Source organism: Papio anubis, chromosome 13 (assembly GCF_008728515.1).
Source record: "Papio anubis isolate 15944 chromosome 13, Panubis1.0, whole genome shotgun sequence".
Taxonomy (NCBI): Eukaryota; Metazoa; Chordata; class Mammalia; order Primates; family Cercopithecidae; genus Papio; species Papio anubis.
In genome coordinates, this window is record NC_044988.1 from 99,961,682 (window position 1) to 99,986,194 (window position 24,513).

The following is a 24,513-nucleotide window of genomic DNA, read 5'->3' on the forward strand; positions in this document are numbered from 1 at the left end:
GGTGTGTGGTGTGTGTGTTGTTTGGTATGTATGTGTGGAGTGTGTGGTGTGTGGTGTGTGTGGTGTGTGGTGTGTGTGGTGTGTAGTGTGTGGTGTGTGTGTGGTGTGTGGTGTGTGGTGGTGTGTGTGGTGTGTGGTGTATGTAGTATGTGGTGTGTATGTGGTGTGTGGTGTGTGTGTTGTTTGGTATGTATGTCGTTGTGTGTGGTGTGTGTATGGTGTTTGGTGTGTAGTGTGTGGTGTGTGTAGTGCTTGGTGTGTATGTTTGTGTGTGGTATGTGTGTATGGTGTTTCGTGTATGTAGTGTGGTGTGTGGTGTGGTTTCGTGTTGTGTGTGTGTGGTGTGTATCCCCACAGTGGGGAGTGGGGGTAGCAGCCGCTGGTGGTGGGACATTCTGGCCTGCATTCTGGGCAGAGGATTCCAGGGGAAAACGGGCACAAAGGGATTCAATAAGTTGCCCAAGGACACACAGAGCATGGGTGGACATGGAGCAGGGCCCTGGGCCCTCCCTTTCCCTCATGCCAGCAGGGAGGGTCTCTGGCACTTTACGGTGGGCAGTCAGGGTAGGGCGGAGTGGGCAGGGCACCCTCCTGCAGAGATGATGCCAGTGTGCCTTCCACGTGCCATGTCTTGCCCACCACCACGCTTACTGGTCCTTCAAAGGATGAAAGAGTGAGCGGCCCACAGTGTATGTGTCTACCCCTGGGTCCCCGCTGCCAGGGGCGGGCCTTTCTGTTGATAATCAGTGTTAGCTACAACAGTCCTGATGACCAGTGGTGGCAGCAGAGGCGGTTGGGAGTGATGTGCCGATCTGCAAGTGTGGGGACCCCACAGCCTCCCCTAAGTCAGCGCTGGCGGAGGTCAGGGAGCAGGTGAGAGCTACGGCCAGGAGAGCGGCAGCAGAGCGCGTGCCTGGGGCTCATGCTGCGACCTCTGGGCAGCGTGCCTCCAAGGGGTCACTTGGAGGACTGGGGTGTTAGCTTCGGCCCACACGGGACGCCCTCTGGGCAGCCCCTGTCCTTGGGGCCCGTGAGTGACAGCTCCACTCCAGCCCAGTGGGCAGCTATTTCTGGCACACCTACCGTGTACCAGGCTGTGTGCACAGACCAACATGGGGTGTGTCCTAGAGGTCAAGGGGCCGGGGGGTGTGGCACTCATGGTGGGGCTGGGGGTGGTGGCTGGCAAAGTGACTGGCCCAGGCTCGTGGAGGGAGGAGCAGGAGCAGGCCCTGACCGGCAGGCTCGGCTTGTTCATTGATTTAGTGCCTACTGTGTGCCAGGCACTGTGCTAGAGGCTGGCAGTGGCAGCAGGGAAAAAAACAAAGAGCCTGGCCCTTGTGGGGTGGGGGACACAGATAAGAGGCAACAGAGACCTGAATCATAGATGCGTCCTCCGGTCACTGGAGAGTGGAGGACAATGGCTGAAAAGCAGGGAGGGCAGGGGCTGGGGGTGCCAGTTGGGGTGCAGTTCTAAATGAGGGAACTGCATGGGGCCTTGCTCTGAAGAGAACCAGAAAACAGGCATACAGTCCCCTGCCTTGGTCCCTCAGGCACCCCAGGAGGCCGTATGGATGGACAGTGTGGGTAGGTGGCGGGTGTGGGGGCGCCCACAGCTCCGAGTGAAATGCTCCTCCCAGCCTCGGGGGGACGGAGGTGCCTGGAATCGTCCCTGGAGGGTCAGCCCCTTTTGCACAGAAGAGACGTGTGGGGGACAGTGCAGGTGTGGAGGGGAAGGTGTCAGGGTGTACGTACTGATGACTGTGCACCCTGCCAGGAACGCCCAAGCCGCAGGTCACATGGCGGAAGGGCCTGTCCTCGGAGCCCCTGCATGACCGGCCAGGTGTGGCGGTGCTGGAAGAGGGGTCTCTATTCCTGGCCTCCGTCTCACCCACGGACAGTGGAGACTACGAGTGCCAGGCCACCAACGAGGTGGGCTCCACATCCAGGAGAGCCAAGCTGGTGGTCTATGGTGAGCAGGGAGCCAGAGCTGGGGGCAGGAGAGGAAAGTGTCAGGGACCCAGGGACGGGCCTGTCTTCCTCCCAGGACTGCATCCGGCCAGAGGCCCACAGTGATGCTGGGGGTCTGACAGTACCACGGGGTGCCCAGGTGTGGCAGTGCCAGTTCCCCAGGGCCCGAGAACTTCCTACACAGAAGGATCAGGTCCTGCCACCAGGTGCCAGTGATGGGGAGATCTTGAGGGGCCTGGGAGAGTGGCAGGTTGTACTGGACACCCGACTTCCCTAGAGAGACCCCCACGGAAACAGCATGGGGGAAGCACCTGGAATTCCATCAATGTCTTTGATACTGGTCTAGAGGTGAAGATAGTTTAAAATGACCCCTTGGCTGGGCGTGATGGCTCGTGCCTGTAATCCTTGCACTTTGGGAGACTGAGGCAGGAGGATTGCTTGAGCCCAGGAGATCGAGACGGGTTTGGGAGAGAGAGATCCTGTCTCTACATAAAATAAACTTAAAAAATTACTTTCGAAAATGAGCATGGGGCCGGGCGCGGTGGCTCAAGCCTGTAATCCCAGCACTTTGGGAGGCCAAGATGGGCGGATCACGAGGTCAGGAGATCGAGACCATCCTGGCTAACATGGTGAAACCCCGTCTCTACTAAAAAATACAAAACAAAAAAACTAGCCAGGCGAGGTGGCGGACGCCTGTAGTCCCAGCTACTCGGGAGGCTGAGGCTGGAGAATGGCGTAAACCTGGGAGGCGGACATTGCAATTGCAGTGAGCTGAGATCAAGCCACTGCACTCCAGCCTGGGCGACAGAGCGAGACTCCGTCTCAAAAAAAAAGAAAATGAGCATGGATGGCAGTGCAGAGCCCCAGAGCCCACCTCCGGGTTAAAACTGTTACCATTGGCCTATTCTCACATTCTCATCCTCAGCAGGGAGCGTGCCCACCCCCACCTCCAGGGTGCTATGTGCAGAGGAAGGGGGCCCCCCTTAACACGGGCAGTGCTGGTGGGCTAGGGAGTGGTCTCTGCTGGCAGGATGAACTGACCTCGCTTGGGCAGTTCTAAAGCTCCTAATGCCACCTGCTGCTTCTCCAGGACCAGTTGCCCTGTAATGACTTGCTTAAGACATTTGTTACAAAAGCATGGCCAGGTCTCACCTTCAGAGATTCTGACTCAGGGGGACCTTCCCTGGTCACTGTGACACCAGGTTGGGTATAGAACCAGATGGATCCAAGGGGACTCTAGCACCCTGCAAAGCTGAGTGTCAGAAAGGGTGACACCTGGGCCTGGGCACGACTGGGGGTGTGTCGGCCCCAGGGCAAGGCTGCTGCGGCCATCTGCAGGTCCACAGGACCCTTTGTGGCTCGGTGGACAGGGACAGGCAGACCTCCTCCAACCCCAGTGATGAAGGGGAGGGAATGGCCCAGACGGGGTCCCTTTGGCTGTGGCTCTAGGGGGGCAGGGAAGCAGCTCCTTGGCTCTCCTTGCCCCCAAGTGCCCCCCAGCATCCGGGAGGACGGGCGCAAGGCCAACGTGTCGGGCATGGCTGGGCAGTCCCTGACGCTGGAGTGTGACGCGAACGGTTTTCCGGTCCCTGAGATCGTGTGGCTGAAGGACGGGCAGCTGGTGGGTGTCCCCCCAGGGTGGGCGGGCTGTGGGTAGGATTTGGGCTGGGGACAGGCCTTCTGGATGGGCGTTCCTGCGTGTGCCATGGTGGGGCAGGGAGATGTGACAAATGTCTTTTGTCCTGCTCTGGGGTTCAGGGCAGTGGAGGACGGTGGTCATGTGATGAAGCCTGGCAGGGGGCTGCGTGGCAGAGAGCATGGCACCGTTCTGGCCACCGGCCACCTCTCGGGCCTCAGTTTCTTCATTACTGATGCTGAGGGTGGTGGCTGGATCCCCGCTTACTGGCTCCCTCTGGCCTCTCCTACCCAGATCCCTAAGGTGGGTGGCCACCGCCTGCTGGACGGGGGCCAGTCCCTCCACTTCCCCAGGATCCAGGAGCGTGATTCTGGGCTCTACTCCTGCCGGGCAGAGAACCAAGCTGGGACCGCCCAGAGGGACTTCCGTCTCCTTGTGCTCAGTGAGTGAGGCCTGAGCCCCGCAACTCCCAAGTGCGTCTGACCCTGTAGCCCCAACTCTTGCAGACACACAGGGGGAGAGGGGAGACATTGCCTGCGGAGAGCAGGGGGCACAGAGGCGCCCATGACAGACCCAACCCCCATCCTCACAGAGCTGTCAGGCTCAGGGAACAGACATTAGACAGGTGATTAGCAAAGTCATTAGTGTCACAAGTGCTACAAAAGGGCAGCCTGGGTGCTGAGGGCTCCAGGGCAAGCCCATCTGGCCAGGGTTCTAGGGGGCTTCCCAGGAAGGTCGGGTAGGAGAGGGCCCAGACTGGGGGTCTGCACAGACAAAGGCCCCGTGGTAGGCAGGGCTTGGAGGGTTTGAACAGTTTCCCACCCATCACCCCTTCTCACCTCCAGCCCCTCCTTCCGTGCTTGGAGCCGGGGCCGCTCAGGAGGTGCTGGGATTGGCTGGTGCAGACGTGGAGCTGCAGTGTTGGACCTCAGGGGTCCCCACGCCCCAGGTGGAGTGGACCAAGGACAGGCAGTGAGTGGCTCCCACCGGAGGATGTCGTGGGGTGGTGTCTAGACTGGGCCTGCTGGATGTGGGGGTTGGGGGAGGTTGAACTCTTCTGGGGGAGCTGACAGGCATGGCATGTGCCACCCAGGGCCCAGACTAAGGGCTGTAGGGGCACCTCCCACCCTGTGGGAGATGAGCCAGGGAGACCCCACTCTTGCCTCAGCAAGGTCTTCAGGTCTTCTCATCACTTAGCCTTTCCATTTTTTTTTTTTTTTTTTGAGACAGGGTCTTGCTCAGTTGCTCAGGTTGGAGTGCAGTGAAACGATCTCAGCTCACTGCAGCCTCAAACTCCTGCATTTCCTGGGCTCAAGAGATCGTCCCACTTCAGCCCCCCAAATAGCTGGGACTGCAGATGTGCACTACCAACAACGGTCTAATTTTTTAAAAAATGTTTGTACAGATGGGGTCTTGCTTTGTTGCCCAGGCTGTTCTCGAACACCTGGCTTCAAGCAATCCTCCTGCCTTGGCCTCCCAAAGTGCCAGGATTACAGGCATGAGCCACTGTGCCCAGCCTCTTTTTTTAAACTCACTTTTTCTCTAAGTAAAGTTTACATAACAGGCTGGGCGCGGTGGCTCACGCCTGTAATCCCAGCACTTTGGGAGGCCAAGGCGGGCAAATCACCTGAGGTTGGGAGCTATCAGCCTGCCCAACATAGCAAAACCCTGTCTCTACTAAAAATACAAAAAAAAAAAATTAGCCAGGCGTGGTGGCGGGCACCTGTAATCCCAGCTGCTTGGGAGGCTGAGGCAAGAGAATCACTTGAACCTAGGAGGTGGAGCTTGCAGTGAGCTGAGATCAAGCCACTGCACTCCAACCTGGGCGACAGAGCGAGAACCCGTCTCAAAAAAAAAAAAAAAAAAAAATCCACATAACATACAATTAGCCATTTTAAAGTGTACAGTGGGCCGGGCACGGTGGCTCACGCCTGTAATCTCAGCACTTTGGGAGGCTGAGGTGGGCAGCTCATGAGGTCAGGAGATCAAAACCATCTTGGCTAACACGGTGAAACCTCTTGTCTACTAAAAATAAAAATAAAAATTATCCGGGTGTGGTGGCGGGCGCCTATAGTCCCAGCTACTTGGGAGGCCGAGGCGGGAGAATGGCTTGAACCCGGGAGGCAGAGGGTGCAGTGAGCCGAGGTCGCACCACTGCACTCCAGCCTGGACAACAGAGCAAGACTCAGTCTCAAGAAAAAAAAAAAGGTGTGCAGTGTAGTGGTATTTAGTACATTTGCAGCATTGGGCAACTTTCACTTCTATTTAGTTCCTAACATTCCATCACCCCAAAAGGACTCCCCGGATCCATCAGCAGCCAGTCACTGTCCCCTTCTCCCCAGCGCCTGGCAACCACAGCCTGCTTTCCTGCTCTATGGACTTGCTTGTTCGGGGCACTTCACGTCACTGGCATCATACATAGAGCGTGTGGCCTTTTGTGTCTGGCTTCTTCCACTCGGCATGTTTTCCAGGTTCATCCATATTGTGGAGAGTGTCAGAATTGCCTTCATTTTTGTGGCTGAATAATGCTCTGTGGCATGGATGGACCACACGTTGTTGATCCGTTCCTCGCTTACTGGGCCTTTGCGTTGCTCCCACCTCTTGGTGCTAATGAATGGCCCAGCCTCGCTTTTCACAAGCCACACACTCCCTGTGTGCAGCCTGCCCCCATCAGCGCCTCGGCCTTACCGGCACTTTTCCCTTGCCCGTCTCTCCAGGCCTGTCCTTCCGGGAGGCCCTCACCTGCAGGTCCAGGAGGATGGCCAGGTTCTCAGGATCACCAGCAGTCACGTGGGGGATGAGGGACGATACCAGTGTGTGGCCTTCAGCCCAGCTGGTCAGCAGGCCAGGGACTTCCAGCTCCGAGTTCATGGTGAGCCCCAACGCCTTCCGGGACCCCGCCACAGGCTACACGGGAAGCTTCCTGCCCGGTTGCCTGCTGCCTTGGAGGGAGGGTAAGGGCTGAAATGGGGAACCTGGTAAGTGATCCCTGAGTCCAAGAAAACCGGGGTCGGGGTGAGCGTCAGGGTCAGGGGATAGGGTATCTGGCCCAGCATTTTCCAAACCCATGGTTTCCATCCCAGCTCTAAAAATGTACTACCTTTTTTTGTTGTTTGAGATGGATTCTCTCTCTGTTGCCCACGCTGGAGTGCAGTGACACCATCTCGGCTCACTGCAACCTCCACCTCCCAGGTTCGAGCGATTTTCCTGCCTCAGCCTCCCAAGTAGCTGGGATTACAGGCACCTGCCACCACACGCAGCTCATTTTTGTGTTTTTAGTACAGATGGGGTTTCACCATGTTGGCCAGGCTGGTCTCAAACTTCTGACCTCAAGTGATCCTCCCGCCTTGGCCTCCCAAAGTGTTGGGATTACAGGCATGAGCCACTGTACCTGGCCCATATTTACTACTTCTGAACCTCTTGGAATGATTATTTCTTTTACTTTTCTTTAAATGAGTCATACTTCCTTACACTGAAACACATGTATTTAAATATCACTTACTCTTATAAAGGATATTTGATATCGAAACGGTAAACAGAAAACCAGTGCCACTTGGCTGAGGAAGCTGAAAAAACAAACACACCCCGTAAAGCAATGGTGTAAATCCTCGAGGCGTGGACTCCGCAGAGGGCACCCAGCCTGCCTCTGCACTCTCTGTGCTAAAAAGCAGAGACTAGACAGTGCTAGAAAGTTCAGGGACATGCATAGTAGCACCAAATGCAGCCTTTCCTTGCTGTAACCAGGATAGAAGAAGATTTGGGAGGGGTGTAGCCGTTTCATTCTGAGATGCGGTTATTTCATGCTGTGCCCGTGTGCCCCCTAGAATCGTCCTGGGTAGCGTCGGTGGTGGGTGACCAGCCCTGTGCGAAGTCCTCATCTAGTCCAGCCCCTCATTTCACAGATGGGGAGACTGAGGCCCAGAGAGGGGAAGTGGCTTACCCCTGGTATTCCAGTGAGTTAGAGGCAGAGCGGGGCCGGAATCCAAGCCTGTGGCCCTGCCCCCACCTCCTGTACCTTCCACACCAGCATGTCCCCATGCTGGCCTCTGCCATCTGTCCCCAGACCCCGCCCTCCTTGTCCCCCATGCCTTCTCTGCCCCCGCAATGGAAGCCTGTGGTGTGTCTTGTGGGCCAAAGGCATGAGTCTGCTGGCCTGGGGAAGATGCCAGTGGTCTCAGGGGCTGCCTGTGACCAGCCCCTACCACTTTCCTTCTCAGCGCCCCCCACTATCTGGGGCTCCAACGAGACAGGTGAGGTGGCTGTCATGGAGGGCCACCTGGTGCAGCTTCTGTGCGAGGCCCGAGGAGTGCCCACCCCAAACATCACCTGGTTCAAGGACGGGGCCCTGCTCCCCCCCAGCACCGAGGTGGTCTACACTAGGGGCGGTCGGCAGTTGCAGCTGGGGAGGGCCCAGAGCTCAGATGCCGGCGTCTACACCTGCAAGGCCAGCAATGCTGTGGGGGCCGCTGAGAAGGCCACCAGGCTGGACGTTTATGGTGAGCAGCCAGGGGCCACGGCAGCTGGCGTGGGCAGTGGGAGGGACTCAGTCATGGTGGCCCCTCCCTGTCTCCAAAGGAAGGTGAGGTGGCCACTTGGAGTTGTCAGAGGCAAAAGGATAATGGGACCAAATCATTATCTAGGGAGAAGGGTCCTCCCAGCTCATGCAACTTCCCTCATACACGTAAGGAAACTGAGGCCAGGAGTGGAAAGGCCCGTCTGGGAGGTCATGGTGAGGCTAAGTGTAGAATCCAGGTCTGCCCTCATGGTGTGGGCCTTTTCACTGAACCATGCCCAGACCCCCGTGACCACCACAATAATTAACTGCCCTTCGTTAGTCACTTCTGTAAGCTAGACCAGAGGGGTACTTTGCAGCATCAGCTCAATTGATCAGCTGGCAAAGGGACTTGAGGTCTCGTGTCCCCAGTTACAGATGGTCACGGTGAAGCCCTGGAGCGGAGAGGTTTCTCCAGGTTCACACCACTAGGAGGTGGTGGGACCCGGTCCATACGTGGGCAGATCTGACTCCAGACCTCATGCTGGGAACCTCAGCATCAGCTCAGCCCTGAGGGGCTTGGCTCTGGGGACCTTCGAAGGAGAACTCAGAGGAAAGGGTGTCGGTGGCTCTCAGTGGGTCTGAGCAGGCCCCGGTGAAGTGTGAGAGGGCAGTGTGCAAGCTGATAGGGGTCAGCCCGGCCCCCCGTGGGCAGTCCGTTCGGGAGCTCTGGCTTCCAAAGATGCAAAGGGCTTGGGTGTCGGAGCCTCAGGGACCCCAGAAGGCAGTTGAGCTGCATGGTCTCCATGGCAGCCTCTGAAGATGGCCCTGCTGCTGCTTCAAGGACTCTTATTTTGGGACCTGAGGTCCCCCAGGAAATGAAATAGAAAACGTGTATGTCTATGCTTGTATTACATTTTCAAAGGGTCTTACGCCCAAATAAGGTTAGGAAGCATTTCCCAGGCCACGGTTGCCCCTTGTCCCCTGGTATTGGCTTCATCAGCTCAGCAACTTTAGAGGCTCCTTGAGGGTAAGAGATAAATTTCCCCTCTGGCGTGGCCACCATGGGCTCCAAGCATAGTTAACGTCTGGTCCCCTTGGCCATCGCTGGCTAAGTTAGGAGTCCCCCAAGCCAAGCTATCTGGGCTCAGGTCTGCCCCAGTCTTTTGCCTCCTGAGACCAGGGAGGGAGGAGACTTCTAGGAGCAGAGCTCTGTCCCGGCCCTGGGGGTCTCATTTGAGTCCAGCAGGTACTGGACCTGTCATGTGTAGACACTGGGGATGCAAGTAAGCCAGCCCTGGTCCCACTCATGCTGGGCTTGCCGGGGTAGCAGCGGGGATGGAGAGGCAACAGTCCGCACCCAGGGGTGGGGTGGTGCACCCAGGGGCTGAGGAGGGTGAGAACGCTGCCCCGGGGTCTGAGCAGGGGGTTCAGCTAGTGGAGGTGAGGGAAGGAAGTGTTTCACATGGAGTGGGGTCGGTGAGGGGCTTCAGCGGGCCTGTTGGGCTGAGATGAGAGCAGGCTGGTGTCCGGCTGCGGTCCCCAAGCCACCACCCCCTGCCTCTTTTCCAGTCCCACCCACCATCGAGGGTGCTGGCGGAAGACCATACGTGGTGAAGGCTGTGGCTGGGAGGCCCGTGGCGCTGGAGTGCGTGGCCAGAGGCCACCCGCCCCCGACCCTCACCTGGCATCACGAAGGGCTGCCCGTGGCAGAGAGCAACGAGTCTCAGCTGGAGACAGGAGGCAGTGTGCTAAGGCTGGAGAGCCCGGGGGAGGCATCCACGGGCCTGTACAGCTGTGTGGCCAGCAGCCCTGCCGGGGAAGCCGTGCTGCAGTACTCCGTGGAGGTGCAGGGTGAGCCCGGCCCACTCCACTCAGAGCTGCCTGGGCTGTGGACTCTGCCCAGGCCTGCTGCGTGCTTGTCCCGAGAGAGCTCCTGAAGTGGAGGGAGGGTGGGGGAGAAGTAACCAGTGTCCCCGCATCGCATGACACAGATGAGGACACTGAGGCCTGGGCTGAGGGGCCGGCAGGGCTAGGAGTGGGCAGGGTGGAGCCCCAGGATCAAGGGTCCCTGACCGTGCCCAGGACCCTGGGCTGGGTCACCCAGGACACAGAACCTCATTCTGCCTTCTGCCAATGGAGGGGCCCTTTACGGAGACTTTCCTAAGGCCGGCTTGTGGGTGTGGTCCCAGCAGGGCGGGTAGGGCCTTCGCCTGCTCTTCTGTCCATTGCCGAAGCATCTCAGGTACTAGTGCTGTGCTGGCCCCGGGTAGCACTGGAAATGAAGCTGGGAACAAGGCCACCCGGACTCCTGAGCCCTCAGTCTGCCGGGGAGGCAGATGTTAAATAATCAGGCCCAAGCCTTTAGGGAGCCCAGGGTGTCCCCTCACCCTCCTTGGGTGGCCCTGGAAGGCCTCCTGGGGAAGGGGCCACTGACAGGGAGACCTGAGGGTGAGGTGAGACTGGGCCTCGCTCCAAAGGCACTGGGGACTTGGGAGGGTTTGCGGCCAGTGGCTGCTCAGCTGCAAACACCCAGGAGTGTGTTCTGCCCGCAGTGCCCCCACAGCTCCTGGTGGCTGAAGGCTTGGGACAGGTGACCACCATCGTGGGACAGCCCCTGGAACTTCCCTGCCAGGCCTCAGGCTCCCCGGTACCCACTATCCAGTGAGTCTGGAGTGGTGGAGGCCAGGGTTGGGGGTGGACAGAGAGCGTGTGCTTTGCAGGTTGTGGGGGAAGTGGACAGGAGAGAGGCTCCCTGTTCCCAGGACTGGGAAAGAGGCCTGGAGCTGTGGCTGGTGAGAGCAGGTGGGAGGAGCTTCTGGGCTTCCCACTTGTCCTGCCTGGCCTGGCCTTCCCTGGCCTCAGGTTGACCCGCCCTCCTCCCTACTCACCTTAGGTGGCTGCAGAATGGTCGCCCAGCTGAGGAGCTGGCCGGGGTGCAGGTGGCCTCACAGGGGACCACACTGCACATTGACCATGTGGAGCTGGACCACTCAGGCCTCTTCGCCTGCCAGGCCACCAATGAGGCGGGCACTGCCGGGGCCGAGGTGGAGGTGTCTGTGCATGGTGAGTGGGCACCTGGGGTTCTGGGGCTGTGGGCAGCCTGAGATGCCAGGGGTGGGTGGAGCCAGAGGACTGTGGCAGGCCTGGAAGGACATGGGGCTGGTCTTCTCTGGATGGCATTTCTGGGCTGGACTTCCCAGTTCCCCACAGAGACGCAGGTGTGAGAGGCTGGCTGGGCCACTTACCACACTTGTCCTCTGTCCTGTCCAGCCCCTAGGCCTCACTCCTCTCCCCAGCTTCCTCTTTCTCCATCTGCTCTCTTCATGCTAACCACGCTGAACTTCACTTAGTTCTTTTAATACATCAACCCTCTTTCTCTCACCTTCGAGTCTACGTATGCTGTTCCTTCTGCCTGGAACATTCTCCCTCCTCTTTGCTTGCCTAGCTCCTTATCTTTCAGGCATATCCTGAAATACTCTTCCTCCAGGAGGACTTCCTTGATTCTACCATGTTTCTCATCTGCACTACCCAACCTCTCAATGCCTTAACCCTCCACCCACTACGTTGGGATTACTTATTTGGTTGTCCATCTCCACTGTCCACCTCTGTGAGCTTTGAGAGGGCAGCATGGTAGCTGCCTTTCCCTGCTGTGTCCAGGGGCCGAGTATAGTTCTGGCCACAGAGTAGATGCTCAGCACACATAAGGATGCATGGATAGATCAGTGGGTGGATGGGTGGATGGGTGGGTGGGTGGGTGGATGAATGGGTGGACAGATAGAAGGATGGATAGATCCATGGATGGATGGATGGATGTGGATGGATGGATGGATGGATGGAAATCGTCGATCGATAAATCAGCTCGTCGTCAAAATGCGTCGATAAATATCGATCTCGATCGATCGATCGATCGATCGATCGATCGATCGATCGATCGGGCGATCGATCATCGATAAATCGTCGTCAACAAATAAATAGTCGATCGGTAAATCGTCGATCGATCATCGATCAATCGGTAAATCGATCAGCGTCGGCTCGTCGATCGTCCAGTAAATGATCGATCGATCGGTCGATCAATCCGAAAAATCGATCGATCGATCGAAATTAAATGTCGATGTCGTAATCGTCGATCGAAAAATGAAATGTCGTCGATCACTACTTCGATCGATGCATCATCATCGTCAATGTCGTCGATCGATCGAAAAATGCATCGATCGTCATCGGCGTCGATCGATCGAAATGCATCGTCGATCGATCACTTCGATCGATAAAATAAATATCGTCAGTAAATCGATCGATCAGTCGATCGTCTCGGCTCATTAGGTAGATGAATAAATGAATGAATAGATGCATGGGTGCATAGATGGATGGGAGGATTTTTAAAGGGAATAACTATTCTGCTGGCTCCCCGTCTAGAGCTCTTTCCCCTAAGCCATGTGTCTGGGGGATATGGTGGGCAGAAGCTAGATGCCAGCCTTTGGCCAGCCCTTCAAGGCCACCTTCTCACCCCCAGGCATTGAAGGGGTTGCTGGGTGCCCTCTGTACCCCTCCTGATTCTGACCCAGGCTCTTCCTGACTCTTTCCCTTACCAGAGTTCCCATCTGTCAGTATCATTGGGGGTGAGAACATCACAGCTCCTTTCCTGCAGCCTGTGACCCTCCAATGCATAGGGGATGGAGTGCCTACCCCAAGCCTCCGTTGGTGGAAGGATGGTGTAGCCCTGGCAGCCTTTGGGGGGAACCTACAGGTACGTGCAGGGGTCCCAGGGCTGGCGAGCCAGCTGTGCACAGGTGGAGGGGCTGCTCTGGGGGCTTCCTGGAGACTCTGAGGAAAACCCAGCAGCCTGGGGATAGGAAGAAAGGGTGAGCCTCAGCCTCTTCCTGGTCCTAGGAGCTTCAGTTGTCAGAAGGAGAAAATGTCAGCCAGGGGGGACAGGGAACGGTATGCCTGGAGATGGGACGAATCCCTGGAATCTGAGTGCTTGGCTCAGAACCCAACCCCCAGAGCCAAAAGTGTCCCCATGCCTCACTGCTCCTGACCCCAGGCTCGGCAGCAGCCTGGCCACTCGCCATGTCCTGTCATCCTGTGGCACACTCTCTGTCCCCTCCCCTCCAGATTGAGAAGGCGGACCTAAGGGACGAGGGCATCTACACTTGTGCCGCTACCAACCTGGCTGGGGAGAGCAAGAGGGAAGTGGCCCTGAAGGTTTTGGGTGAGGACGTGGGTGGCCAGCAGGGCCCAGGCCAAGGATGTTGGGTGATCCCTTGGGGACCCTTGGGGCTGGGATGTGTGGCTAGGGAGGGGGAGGAGGTTTTTCCGTCATAGTTGTGCACTTAACTTCAGAGGAAGTAGAAAGCCCTGAAATGAAAGCATTAGCAATAGCTCTGTAGTCCCTTTTGGCTGCTTTTGGTGGGATTTTTAGTAGCAGACCTTGCCCACATTTACATTTACCTTTGCTTATTTTGGGAGTTTATTTGCAAGGAAATCCCTGCCCTTGTCCCTTTCCCTGGCTGTGCTGGCTGTCGGCTGTCCTGGGGTGGGGGCTGGCGGCTGTATGATTGCTGTAAGGATGGCAGCCTGTTGCTCTTTGGTCTTGGGCTTGGTTCCAGGAGTGGGGTTGCTTAGTCTGAGGACGTGAGTCATTTTAGAGCCCTGTTGTCTAGGATTTTCTATGGGGAGCAGGGAGCAGCACTGCTGGGATGGCTGGGATTAGAGCTGCCCAGAGCTTACACCTACCAAGCTGGGTCTCTCCTTGTCTGCCCCTAGTGCCCCCCAACATCGAGCCAGGCCCAGTCAACAAGGCAGTGCTGGAAAATGCCTCAGTGACCTTGGAGTGTCTGGCTTCGGGCGTACCCCCTCCTGGTAAGACCCCTCCTCTTGGCTGAAAGCTACTTCCAGGCCAATTCACTGTCTAATGAGGCTGGCGAGTGACCCAGGGACCCTCTGACTGGACGTAATGGGAAGAAATCAGCAGGTCTTTCCCCCCATTTCTCTCATTTTCCTCTTCCTCTTCAACAACGTCCTTCGGGCCAAGGCACTGCTGAGGTCCAGAGCCCGGGGTCTGAAACAGGCCTGCCGGGCATCTACTCACAGTCAACTTCACAGGGCTGTCCGGGGCTGGGGGCCTCAGGACCTCAGAGTCATCATCCGGTCTGTAGGGTCCTCCCCTCTAGACCAGCAGTTGAGGAAAGGGCCGGGCGCTGGGGTCTGGGTGTGGGTGTTTGCACAGGGGACTGGGTGAGGCTTACAGTGACCCAGGAGGGGGGCCCCTCTCCAGTTCCTATCTGAACTAGGGCCACCCTGCTTTACTTGTGGCCTATGAGCCCTGGGGATATTTGCCCCTTCTCGTGGGGACGCCTGCTGAGTTCCAGGGGGGCGCGGCCTGGCAGAATGAAGGGAAGCTGCAGATACACGTGTTCCAGCCTGGCTTTGAGGCTGCTGCTTTGGGCTGGTCCACGTTCTCTAATGCTCCCTAGGCAAGGGGGTCTCCTGGTAGGGGAAGGGCAGGGCTGAGTTTGACTCTCTCTGCTCCTGGCTGCCTCAGCCTCTGCCCACGGGGCTTCTTCTCCACCCTTGGTCCTGTCTTGGGCAACATTGCCCGGTTCCACCCTGACTCCCTTTTGTGAATGAAGAACTCTGACCTCCAATGCCTGAACAAACAGTGTGGCCGCCCTGGAAGGTTCTCTTGGATGCCCACCACACCAGCAGAGTCTGACGTGCTGGCAGAACCCTTGCACTTCTCTTCCATTCCCCCTTGCATCTCTCTTCCTTTCCCCAGATGTCTCCTGGTTCAAGGGCCACCAACCTGTCTCTTCTTGGATGGGAGTGACAGTATCAGCAGATGGGAGAGTTCTCCGCATTGAGCAAGCCCAGCTTTCTGATGCTGGGAGCTACCGCTGTGTGGCATCCAATGTGGCAGGTAGCACAGAGCTGCAGTTTGGCCTACGGGTCAATGGTGAGCATCCCTGGGCCTCTAAGGGCCCTTGTCCAAAATGTTGGCTTTTCATCCATTTGTCTGTTAGTCTGTCCATCCACCTGTCCACTCATCCATCCATCTACCACCCCATCCATCCATTACCCCATCCATCCATCATCCATCCATCCATCATCCATCCATCATCCATCCATCCACCCATCCACCCATCCACTCATCCACCTATCCACCCATCCATCCATCAATTCATCCATCCATCCATCCATCCACCTATCCATCTATCCATCCATCCATCCATCCATCCATCCATCCATCCATCCATCCATCCACCCACCCAACCATCCTTTCATTCATTTATCTAGCCACCTGTCTGCTCACCCATCCACCTGTCCATTTGTCTACCTGTCCACCCACCCATCCATCAACTCATCTATCCATCCATCCATCTACCTACCCATCCACCCATTCACCATCCATTCACCCATTCAACTACCCATTCTTTCATTGATCCATTTTCTATCCAACCACATTTATTGAGTCCATGCTCTGGGACAGACACTGGACCTACAGACCTAAATAAGACAGACCTCAGAGCTTTCAGTCAGTGGAGGACACAGCAAATTAGATCATTCCCCAGAGTACTACTTGATGTCAATTATGATAACAGCTGGTAAACATGAGGTGCTACTGAGCACCTATAACAGGGCACTGACCTGGCCTGTGGAGTCCAGGAGGCATCTTTGATACTTGGATACCTACACTGAGGTCTCTGCCAAGGCCTGAGGTTGCAAAGACCTGGGGAATTTGAGAAACTGAAAGGAGGCCACGGGGCCAGGATGGTGCTGGTGGCCATATGGACCTCTTGGGCCTCATGGGCCATGGGAGAGGTTGGATCTAAGAACAGTGGGTAGCTGGGCAGGGGCCTGGGACCCTGAGCATCATGGCTGGTGCCTCCCAGATACAATGGAATCTTCTGGCTATTTTCCGCCGAAAGGGGACTGCCTGTGATACAGTATTTAATCTCACACCCCTGAGTTAGGAAGTAGCACTGTCCAGGGACCCTTGGTCCCCTCCCTGTCCCCATAGTAAATGACCTTCTGCTGACCAGAGGCCTGCATGCGAGTGCTGCTTCCTGGCTGGTCAGCCTTGGGGCAGGTGACTTCCTGTCTGTGAGCCTCAGTTTCCCATCTATAGAAGCCTCGTGGTGGTGTTGAAAGGATGGAATGAGTAGCTTCAGGGGCAGTGGAGTGGCTCAGAGCCTGTGTCTGGATGGCTGTCCTTGTGCTTTTGCTGTGACTGTGTGCTCCTGCAGGGGTGCCCAGCCAGGGGCCCTGCCTGCTTTGCCCCAGTGGGGCTCAGCCTGTGCCCCATGTCACCCCTGCCCTGCAGTGCCCCCTCGAATCACGCTGCCACCCAGCCTGCCAGGCCCTGTGTTGGTCAACACCCCTGTCCGTCTGACCTGCAATGCCACCGGTGCCCCCGGCCCCATACTGATGTGGCTGAAGGATGGAAACCCTGTGTCCCCTGCAGGGACCCCTGGCTTGCAGGTCAGTAGGGCTGGGTGACCCCGGCTCACCTCCCTGCACCTCCCATGGATGCTGGGAACAGAGGTCAGGCCCTGGGAGCTTAGGGTGAGGGAGAAGCAGCGATAGCCCAGGGCCGAGGGCTGGAGGGAGGTGAGGCTGAACAGAGAGGCTGGAGCCACACTGCCCAATGGTAATGATGCATTCCGTGAACATGAACCATCTATGTCATTGTAAATGTTTTTGTAGCCACAGTAAACTGAGTAAAAAGAAACAGGTGAGATCAATGTTAATAATACACATTAGCTAATCCACGATATCCAAAATAGCTTCGTTTCATCATGAGATCAATAAAAAATAGTTATTCAGATATTTTATAGTCTTCTTTTCATATTAACTCTTTGTCGTCTGTGGCGTATTTTGTACCTGGGGCCCGTCTCAATTCGGCCTGGCCACATTTCAAGGGCTCACTGGCCATGTGTGACGAGTGGACAGAGGGGCTCTAGAGGACTCTTCCTGAGGTCCAGTGTCATTGCCTGCCAGCTGGCAGAGGTCCAGAGGCCCAGATGCAACCCTCAGTTTCCCTGCATCATGAGGGGCTCTGAGGGTCTGGGGCAGGCTGTCCGGGCGTGCCCGGCAGCAGGGCCAGCTTGGGCACGTGGGGTTCTGCACCTTGGGGTGTGCAACAGCAGGGCAATTGCCTAATTTGGGCTTCCCCCTGGGGTCACAGGTCTTCCCTGGGGGCCGGGTCCTCACCTTGACCAGCGCCCGGGCCTCCGACTCTGGGAGGTACTCCTGCGTGGCTGTGAGCGCGGTGGGCGAGGACCGCCGGGATGTCGTCCTGCAAGTCCACAGTGAGTCTCAGACTGGGAAAGGCACGTGGTTCAGAGCAGCAGCTCCAAGGAGATGGGGTGGGTGGGTGGAGGAGTGCCCACCTGAGAACAGCTGCCTTCCAGTACGGATCAGTGAGCTCCAGACCTGCCCTGGAGTGTGAGCTCCCGCAACGGGTGGGAGGGTGGGCAGGTGGCCCCACATAGCCAGGAGTTCTGCCCTGTGTTCAGGGAGAGGCGGAAGCGGTGTGAAGTAGCAGGAGCAGCGTGGAGTGATGGTTAGGAAAGCTGGCTCTTGAGTGTCACCGACATGGGGTTCAAACCCTGCCTCTATGACTTTGAGCTGGTCACTTTGCTTCTCTGAGCCACCATTTCTTCATCTGCAAAATGGGAAGAATAGCACTCACCTCAAAGGTCATCATGGGGACTCACTAAGCCCCTGTGCTCACGAAGCTACTGCAACCACAGTAGCTTATTTTTAAATGTCCTCCTCTGGGTTTTTCTGGGGCTCTGTGGAGGTATAAGAAGGAACGCTGGGAGCTGGGTACGGTGGCTCATGCCTGTAATCCCAGCACTTTGGGAAGTTGAGGTGGGTGGATCACTTGAGGTCAGGAGTTCGAGACCAGCCTGGCCAACATGATGAAACCCCATCTCTACTAAAAATACAAAAAAAAAAAAAAAAAATAGCTGGGTGTGGTGGTGTGCACCTGTAGTCCCAACTACTTGAAAGGCTGAAGCAGGAGCATCACTTGAACCTGGGATGTGGAGGTTGCAGTGAGCTGAGATCATGTCACTGCACTCCAGCCTGGGCAATAGAGCCAGACTCTGTCAAAAAAAAAAAAAAAGAAAGAAAAGAAAAGAAAGAGAGAGGTAGGAGAAACAGAGAAGGAAGGAAGGAAGGAAGGAAGGAAGGAAGGAAGGAAGGAAGGAAGGAAGGAAGGAAGGAAGGAGGGAAGGAGGGAAGGAAGGAAGAAAAGGAAAGAAGGAAAGAGAAAGCGAATGAACTTAGTCTTAGGTGGGAGGTGGTACGAAGGATTTGATTCTAGCTCTTTCCCTTTGCTGGAGTGAAGATGGTTAACACATATCGTATGCCCAAGAACCCCACCTGTGCCATTGGATTTAACCTCATGGCGGCCCCACCAGGTGGAGATTTTCATTATCCCCACTTTACAGATGAGGAGACTGAGGCCCAGGAGTGTAAGTAGCATCCCAAGGGCCTCGCATGGTGAGTGAGTGGTGGAAGGCAGGATTCCACCCCAGGAGTTCTCCCCCTGGACCCTGCGTTCCTTCCTGCAAAGCCGCACTGGTTATTTTTGTTTCAGGGGCAAAAGGTGGTTCTGAGACCTGCTTTAAAAAATTTTTTTAACAAAAATTTTAAATTTTAGAAAGTTTTGAGATAACTGTGGATAATTGTAGATTCACAGACGTCTGTAAGGAATAACACAGGGAGACCCTGAGTTTCCTTCCCCAGTTTCCCTCTGTGGAAATGTGCTGCAGAAATCTGGGATGTGGATATCGCGACAATCTTACTCAGACTGGCTCCTCTGAAGCAGGACTGAAGGCAGAGGAAGGGTGGGCACTCCAGGCTGCCACGAGTAGCTAGGCCTGACCCAGGGTATGGCCCCTCCTTGCCAGCCCCCTCCATGTGCCTGAGGGAGCCCCTCTCCTGCCCCCTCCCACAGTGCCCCCGAGTATCCTCGGAGAAGAGCTGAATGTGTCCGTCGTGGCCAATGAGTCAGTGGCCCTGGAGTGCCAGAGCCACGCCATGCCCCCTCCTGTGCTGAGCTGGTGGAAGGACGGGCGGCCCCTGGAACCACGGCCTGGAGTCCACCTCTCCGCAGACAAAGCCTTGCTGCAGGTGTGCAGGTCCCGTCAGCCAAGCAGGCCTCCACCTCGGGCCACAGGCAGGATGGGGCCTGCAGGTGCCCCAGCTCAGTGACCTACAAGCCCTCTTCCTCCCAGGGGATGGGGGACAAAACCCCAGGACTGGGTCCTAAGGGCCTCCCTCAGGGCCCCTGAATCAGCTGAGTGGTGCCAGCTGTTGGGTTAGAACCTACCTCACCTGCCTGTTCCTCCTCCCACCCCTCTACACCTTGTGATATGATCATTCCCAACTCAGAGCACTGTCATTTGGCTTCCCCTCCTTCCGTTCATTCTTCAAAGCCACAGCCTAGCCCCAGCACCCCCATGTCAGGATCTGACCCCTGAGCACAAGTGCCCTGCACCCCACCAGCCTTCTTCCTCCACTTTCTCTTCGGGTCTGTTTTCTTGGGCTTTCCAAAGAGGCTGGGAGCAGATGAAAGGCAGGAGCAGGTCTGATCCAGTCACATGCCTTCCCCTTAGCAGATCTGGGCCATGGATGTGAAGGTGGGGAGGCTGGCAGGCCTGCCATCCGGGGGGCCCTTCTCAGGCCCACCACAGGCACCGGCTTCTGGAAACTTCCTGGTGCAGCTGGTGGGGAGATGCTGTCCCTGCCCTGTGCTCCAGGTGGGGAACCTGGGGCTCAGCGATGTCATGTGACGTGCCTGCAGTCACACAGTCTGTCCAGGGCTCACCCATCTCTGTGCTGTCCCCACCTATGGGGTGTCTCTGCTCTCGGCCAGGTGGACAGAGCTGATGTGTGGGATGCGGGCCGCTACACCTGTGAGGCGCTGAATCAGGCCGGCCGCTCAGAGAAACACTACAATCTCAACGTCTGGGGTGAGGGTCTCCCCGGGCCGGGCACGGGGAGGGGGCTGTTACCTTGATTGGGTCCCAGGACACAGCCCTCCTCCAGCCTGCCCTCGCCTTGCTCATCCCCTCCCCATCTCAGTCCCACCCCCACTAACCCTCTCTCTGCTCTGACTCAGTCGCTCCAGTGTTCCCCTCGAGGGAATCCCACACCCTGACTGTGAGCGAGGGACATCCTGCCAGGCTGTCCTGCGAATGCCGGGGCGTCCCCTTCCCCAAGATCTCCTGGAGGAAGGACGGTAGGATTGCTGCCCTTGCCCAGCCCCACCTCATTGCCAGGCACAAGGAGGCTATGCCCAGCCCCCACTGGTTACCCCCACCCCAGAGCCTAGCTGAGATGGCGAGACTTATGGCTCGAGGGGGTGGGGATGCTGGTTACAGAAGTGACACTTCGCCCAGCCCCTCTCTCCTCAGTCCCTGAGCCTGCAGGAGCCCTTGGTCCTGCTCTGCCAGTAAGAGCTGGATTGATCTTCAGGCCTCACTTCAGACGTCCCTTCTTCCAGGAAGCCCTCCTTGACTGCCAGGCTGGGACAGAGCCTCCCTGATGCAGTCCCTGTCACTTGTCATGTCACCCACATTAGTCCTGTGTGTGTTCCTCCATTAGTCTGTGACCCCTGTGAGGCACCACCTTGACCACCGCCGAATTCCAAGTTCAGTGTATGTACAAAAAAGGTGCTCAAAAAACATTTGGAATTCGCTTCACCAATTTTTTTTCTTTTTTGAGACAGCATCTTGCTCTGTTGCCCAGGCTGGCGTGCAGTGGTGCGATCTCAGATCATTGCAACCTCCGCCTCCTGGGTTGGAGTGATTCTCCTGCTTCAGCCTCCCGAGTAGCTGGAATTACAGGCAGGTGCCACCATGCCCGGCTAATTTATATATTTTTAGTAGAGACAGGGTTTCACCATGTTGGGCGGGCTGGTCTCGAACTCCTGACCTCAGGTGATCTGCCCACCTCGGTCTCCCAAAGTGCTGGGATTACAGGCATGAGCCACTGCACCCAGCCCATTTAACCAATATTTATTGAGCGACTGTGCCAGGCCCTGTTCTAGGCACTGGAAATACAGCAGAGGATAAAACAGATCCTCACCCTCACAGTGGGGGCAGTCAGATAATAAACACACAGTTAGTACATGACTCGGAACCCTAAGTGATAAATGCTATGGAGAAAAATAAAGCTAGGAAGCCGGGGAAGATATCCTGGGGGGTTGTAGGATTTGCAGTTTTAAGTTGAGTGGCCAGGAATGCTTGACCAAGCAGACTTGAAAAGGTCAGGGCTGAACATGAGAATATCACAGGGAAACGCATCCTAGGCGGAGGTAAGGGTAAGTGCAAGGGTCCTGGGGCAGGAATGCTGCTTGGATGAAGGAATGAGAGAGGAGGTGGGGAATCAGGGATGATGGAAGAGCATGGAGCTGCCATTACCAGGATGGGAGACCCCAGGGGCAGGTATGGTAGAAAGACCTAGCATTTGGGGTGAATTAATCTTGAGACATCTGCTAAACGCCTAGTGAGGTGTCAAGTGGACAGTGAGAGACAGGTGTCTGGAGCTCAGAGGAGAGATCTGGGCTAGGAAGCAGCCTGGGAGTAGCGAGACAAGCTGAGGTCACCAGGACGGAGAGGGAGGAAGCAATGCCAGGTGGCCACTGGGTCTGCTTCCGTGCTGGGACATGCATATTGAGTCATGACCCAGTCCAGAGGTCTGCTCCTCTAGAAACAGAGGTGGAAGGGTTTAATCCAGTAGGTCAAGGTTGACAAATCCTCCTCCTACAAGGGATCTTCTTGATGCCAGGTCTACCAGTTGCCTGGTCATCCTCCTCAGGCCACTATAGCTAAATGGATGGTGATTCCGTCAGTAGCCTTTATTGAGCCCTGCTGTGTGCCAGGCCCTGGGGAGCCACTAAGGATCCCAGGGGGAGGTTGGTCGCGGTGGCTCACGCCTGTAATCCCAGCACTTTGGGAGGTTGAGGCAGTGGATCACCTGAGGTCAGGAGTTCGAGACCAGCCTAACTTAACATGGTGAAACCCCGTCTCTACTAAAAAATACAAAAATTAGCCAGGTGTGTTGGTGTGCACCTGTGATCCCAGCTACTTGGGATGCTGAGGCATGAGAATCGCCTGAACCCAGGAGGCAGAGGTTGCAGTGAGCCGAGATCGTGGCACTGAACTCCAGCCTGGGCAACACAGCGAGACTCTGTCTCAAAAAAAAGATCCCAGAAGGAAATTGAGGCAGGGTCTGCCATTCTGGAGGGCCCAGGCCAGAGTAAGATTCAGATGGGGCACCTGTAGGCAGATCTGTGATGGGGAGAAGCCTAGGGGGATAGGGAGGAGCTCAGAAGAGGCACCAGGACCAGATGTGGCACTCACGTAAGGCTTCCTAGAAGAGGTAGTGTCTAAATGGACACCTGAAGGATGAGCAGGAGTTGGCAAGAATGGGTGGGAGGACGAACTTTCCCGGTGGAAAGACATCATGTCCTTGCAAATACCCTGGACCAGGAGTTTCTTTTTCCCTGCACCCAGGTCAACCCCTCCCCGGGGAGGGGGCTGGTCTCCAGCAGGTGTCGGCTGTGGGGAGGCTGCTGTACCTGGGACAGGCCCAGCTGGCTCAGGAAGGAACATACACCTGTGAGTGCAGCAACGTGGCGGGGAACAGCAGCCAGGACCTGCAGCTGGAGGTGCACGGTGGGTGAGCCGGGCGGGCGCTGGGAGGGTCTGGGATCATGGGCTGCCTGGGCAGGTGCCACCCTCAAATCGGAGCAAATACAGGGAAGTGATGGTGTGTGGTGCAGGCTTTCTCCTCCTTCAGATTCCTGGTGTGTGAGTCTATTCTCACACTGCTCTAAAGATACCACCTGAGACTGGGCAATTTATAAACAAGAGGCTTAATCGACTCACAGTTCCACATGGCTGGGGAGGCCTCAGGAAACTTACAATCATGGCAGAAGGTGAAGGGGAGGGAAGGCATGCCTTCCATTTCGGCAGGAGAGAGAGCGCGAAGAGGGGAAGCACCAGACACTTATCAAACAAGCAGATGTCATGAGAACTGACTGACTCACTCACTACCACAAGAACAGCACAGAGGAAACCGCCCCCATGATCCAGTCACCTCCCACCAGGCCCCTCCCTCCACACGTGGGATTACAGTTCGAGATGAGATTTGGGTGGGGACACAGCCAAAAACGTATCACCTGGCATTTTGACTGCCCCTCCCACACAGCTTCTCACTAACCTAAGCATGGCAGGCAGGGGGGCTGTAGCACAATCCCTAAGGGTCCCCCAGTGGTCTGGAGGAGAAAAGCCACAGCTGAAACAGCTGGAAACCCAGAGGAAGTGTGAGCGTTATGTGAAGCTCCTCTATGTGATGGAAACCTAAACTGTATCACCTGGTCCTGCAGTGAAGCAATGAAATCCCCCAGCCTTGTAAAAATCCTGCTGGAAAATAAAACCAGGAAAAGTGCTGTTCAACATCTTGAGGAGAAACCCACCCACAGAATAATTTTCCACCCCCAACCAGTCCCAACAACTGTTGAAACTCCAGGAAGTATCTGGTTTTTGAGGAAGAAAACCCATCACACATCCCGAAAGGGTTGTTCCCCACATAGCAGGCCTGCCTGTGACTCCCAGGCTCTAGCAGTAGGTTGCTGTTATGACCCCATTGTTGGGAAGGAAAATGGAGGCCAGGAGAGGTGAGGTCACGAGGTGACACAGCCGGCGATGGCAAGGGGAGAGGGTGTGTCCCTGCGGGGCCTGGGGCAAGTGTGTGGTGCCTGGTGGCCTCAGCAGCTTTCTCTGATGGGCTTTCTCCCCATCCCTACAGTTCCCCCTCAGATTGCCGGTCCCCAGGAGCTTCCCACACAGGTCTCCGTGGTCCAGGATGGAGTGACCACTCTGGAGTGCAACGCCACAGGGAAACCCCCTCCGACAGTGACATGGGAGCAGGACGGCCAGCCCGTGGGGGCCGAACTGGGCCTGCAGCTGCAGAACCAGGGTCAGAGCCTGCGTGTAGAGCGGGCCCGGGCTGCCCACGCCGGACGCTACAGCTGTGTGGCCGAGAACCTGGCTGGGAGGGCAGAGAGGAGGTTTGAGCTCTCTGTGCTGGGTGAGGACTGGCAGCTGCTGGAGGAGGGTGGATTGGGGCAGATTAGAGCAGGCAAGGCCGGTTCAATCTCCAGGCGCAGCCCTCAGGCTGTGATCCTTGGGTCACACCTGTTCTTTCTGGAGTCAGGGCTCTAATGAGAGCTTCTGCTGGGGGAAGCCACCAGCACTGCTCTCACAATCAGGACTGGTCCCAAATGGCCCCAATTTCCCCCAATTCACCTCTCCTTCCTCCCTTTCTCTCTCCTGGGTTCACTCTTCCCCTACTCTGTTCTGCGCACTGGGGAAGTAAGCAGTCCCTGTCCTGT

The 24,513-nt window shown here is 56.6% G+C and overlaps 1 protein-coding gene across 1 annotated transcript in view; it reads left to right on the forward strand.

Annotated features, from left to right (window-relative positions):
- Positions 1 to 24,513, forward strand: part of HMCN2 (hemicentin 2) — a 171,512-nt gene that overhangs the window by 81,014 nt on the left and 65,985 nt on the right. The window contains exons 26-45 of the mRNA XM_031654639.1: positions 1,775 to 1,969; positions 3,459 to 3,589; positions 3,899 to 4,046; positions 4,450 to 4,576; positions 6,322 to 6,476; positions 7,822 to 8,100; positions 9,669 to 9,950; positions 10,652 to 10,760; positions 10,993 to 11,162; positions 12,689 to 12,843; positions 13,212 to 13,308; positions 13,863 to 13,958; positions 14,875 to 15,051; positions 16,420 to 16,577; positions 17,284 to 17,407; positions 19,066 to 19,241; positions 19,987 to 20,083; positions 20,233 to 20,352; positions 22,631 to 22,792; positions 23,928 to 24,209. Coding sequence (XP_031510499.1) covers positions 1,775 to 1,969; positions 3,459 to 3,589; positions 3,899 to 4,046; positions 4,450 to 4,576; positions 6,322 to 6,476; positions 7,822 to 8,100; positions 9,669 to 9,950; positions 10,652 to 10,760; positions 10,993 to 11,162; positions 12,689 to 12,843; positions 13,212 to 13,308; positions 13,863 to 13,958; positions 14,875 to 15,051; positions 16,420 to 16,577; positions 17,284 to 17,407; positions 19,066 to 19,241; positions 19,987 to 20,083; positions 20,233 to 20,352; positions 22,631 to 22,792; positions 23,928 to 24,209 — 3,240 coding nt within the window. The remainder of the gene's footprint in view (positions 1 to 1,774; positions 1,970 to 3,458; positions 3,590 to 3,898; positions 4,047 to 4,449; positions 4,577 to 6,321; positions 6,477 to 7,821; positions 8,101 to 9,668; positions 9,951 to 10,651; positions 10,761 to 10,992; positions 11,163 to 12,688; positions 12,844 to 13,211; positions 13,309 to 13,862; positions 13,959 to 14,874; positions 15,052 to 16,419; positions 16,578 to 17,283; positions 17,408 to 19,065; positions 19,242 to 19,986; positions 20,084 to 20,232; positions 20,353 to 22,630; positions 22,793 to 23,927; positions 24,210 to 24,513) is intronic.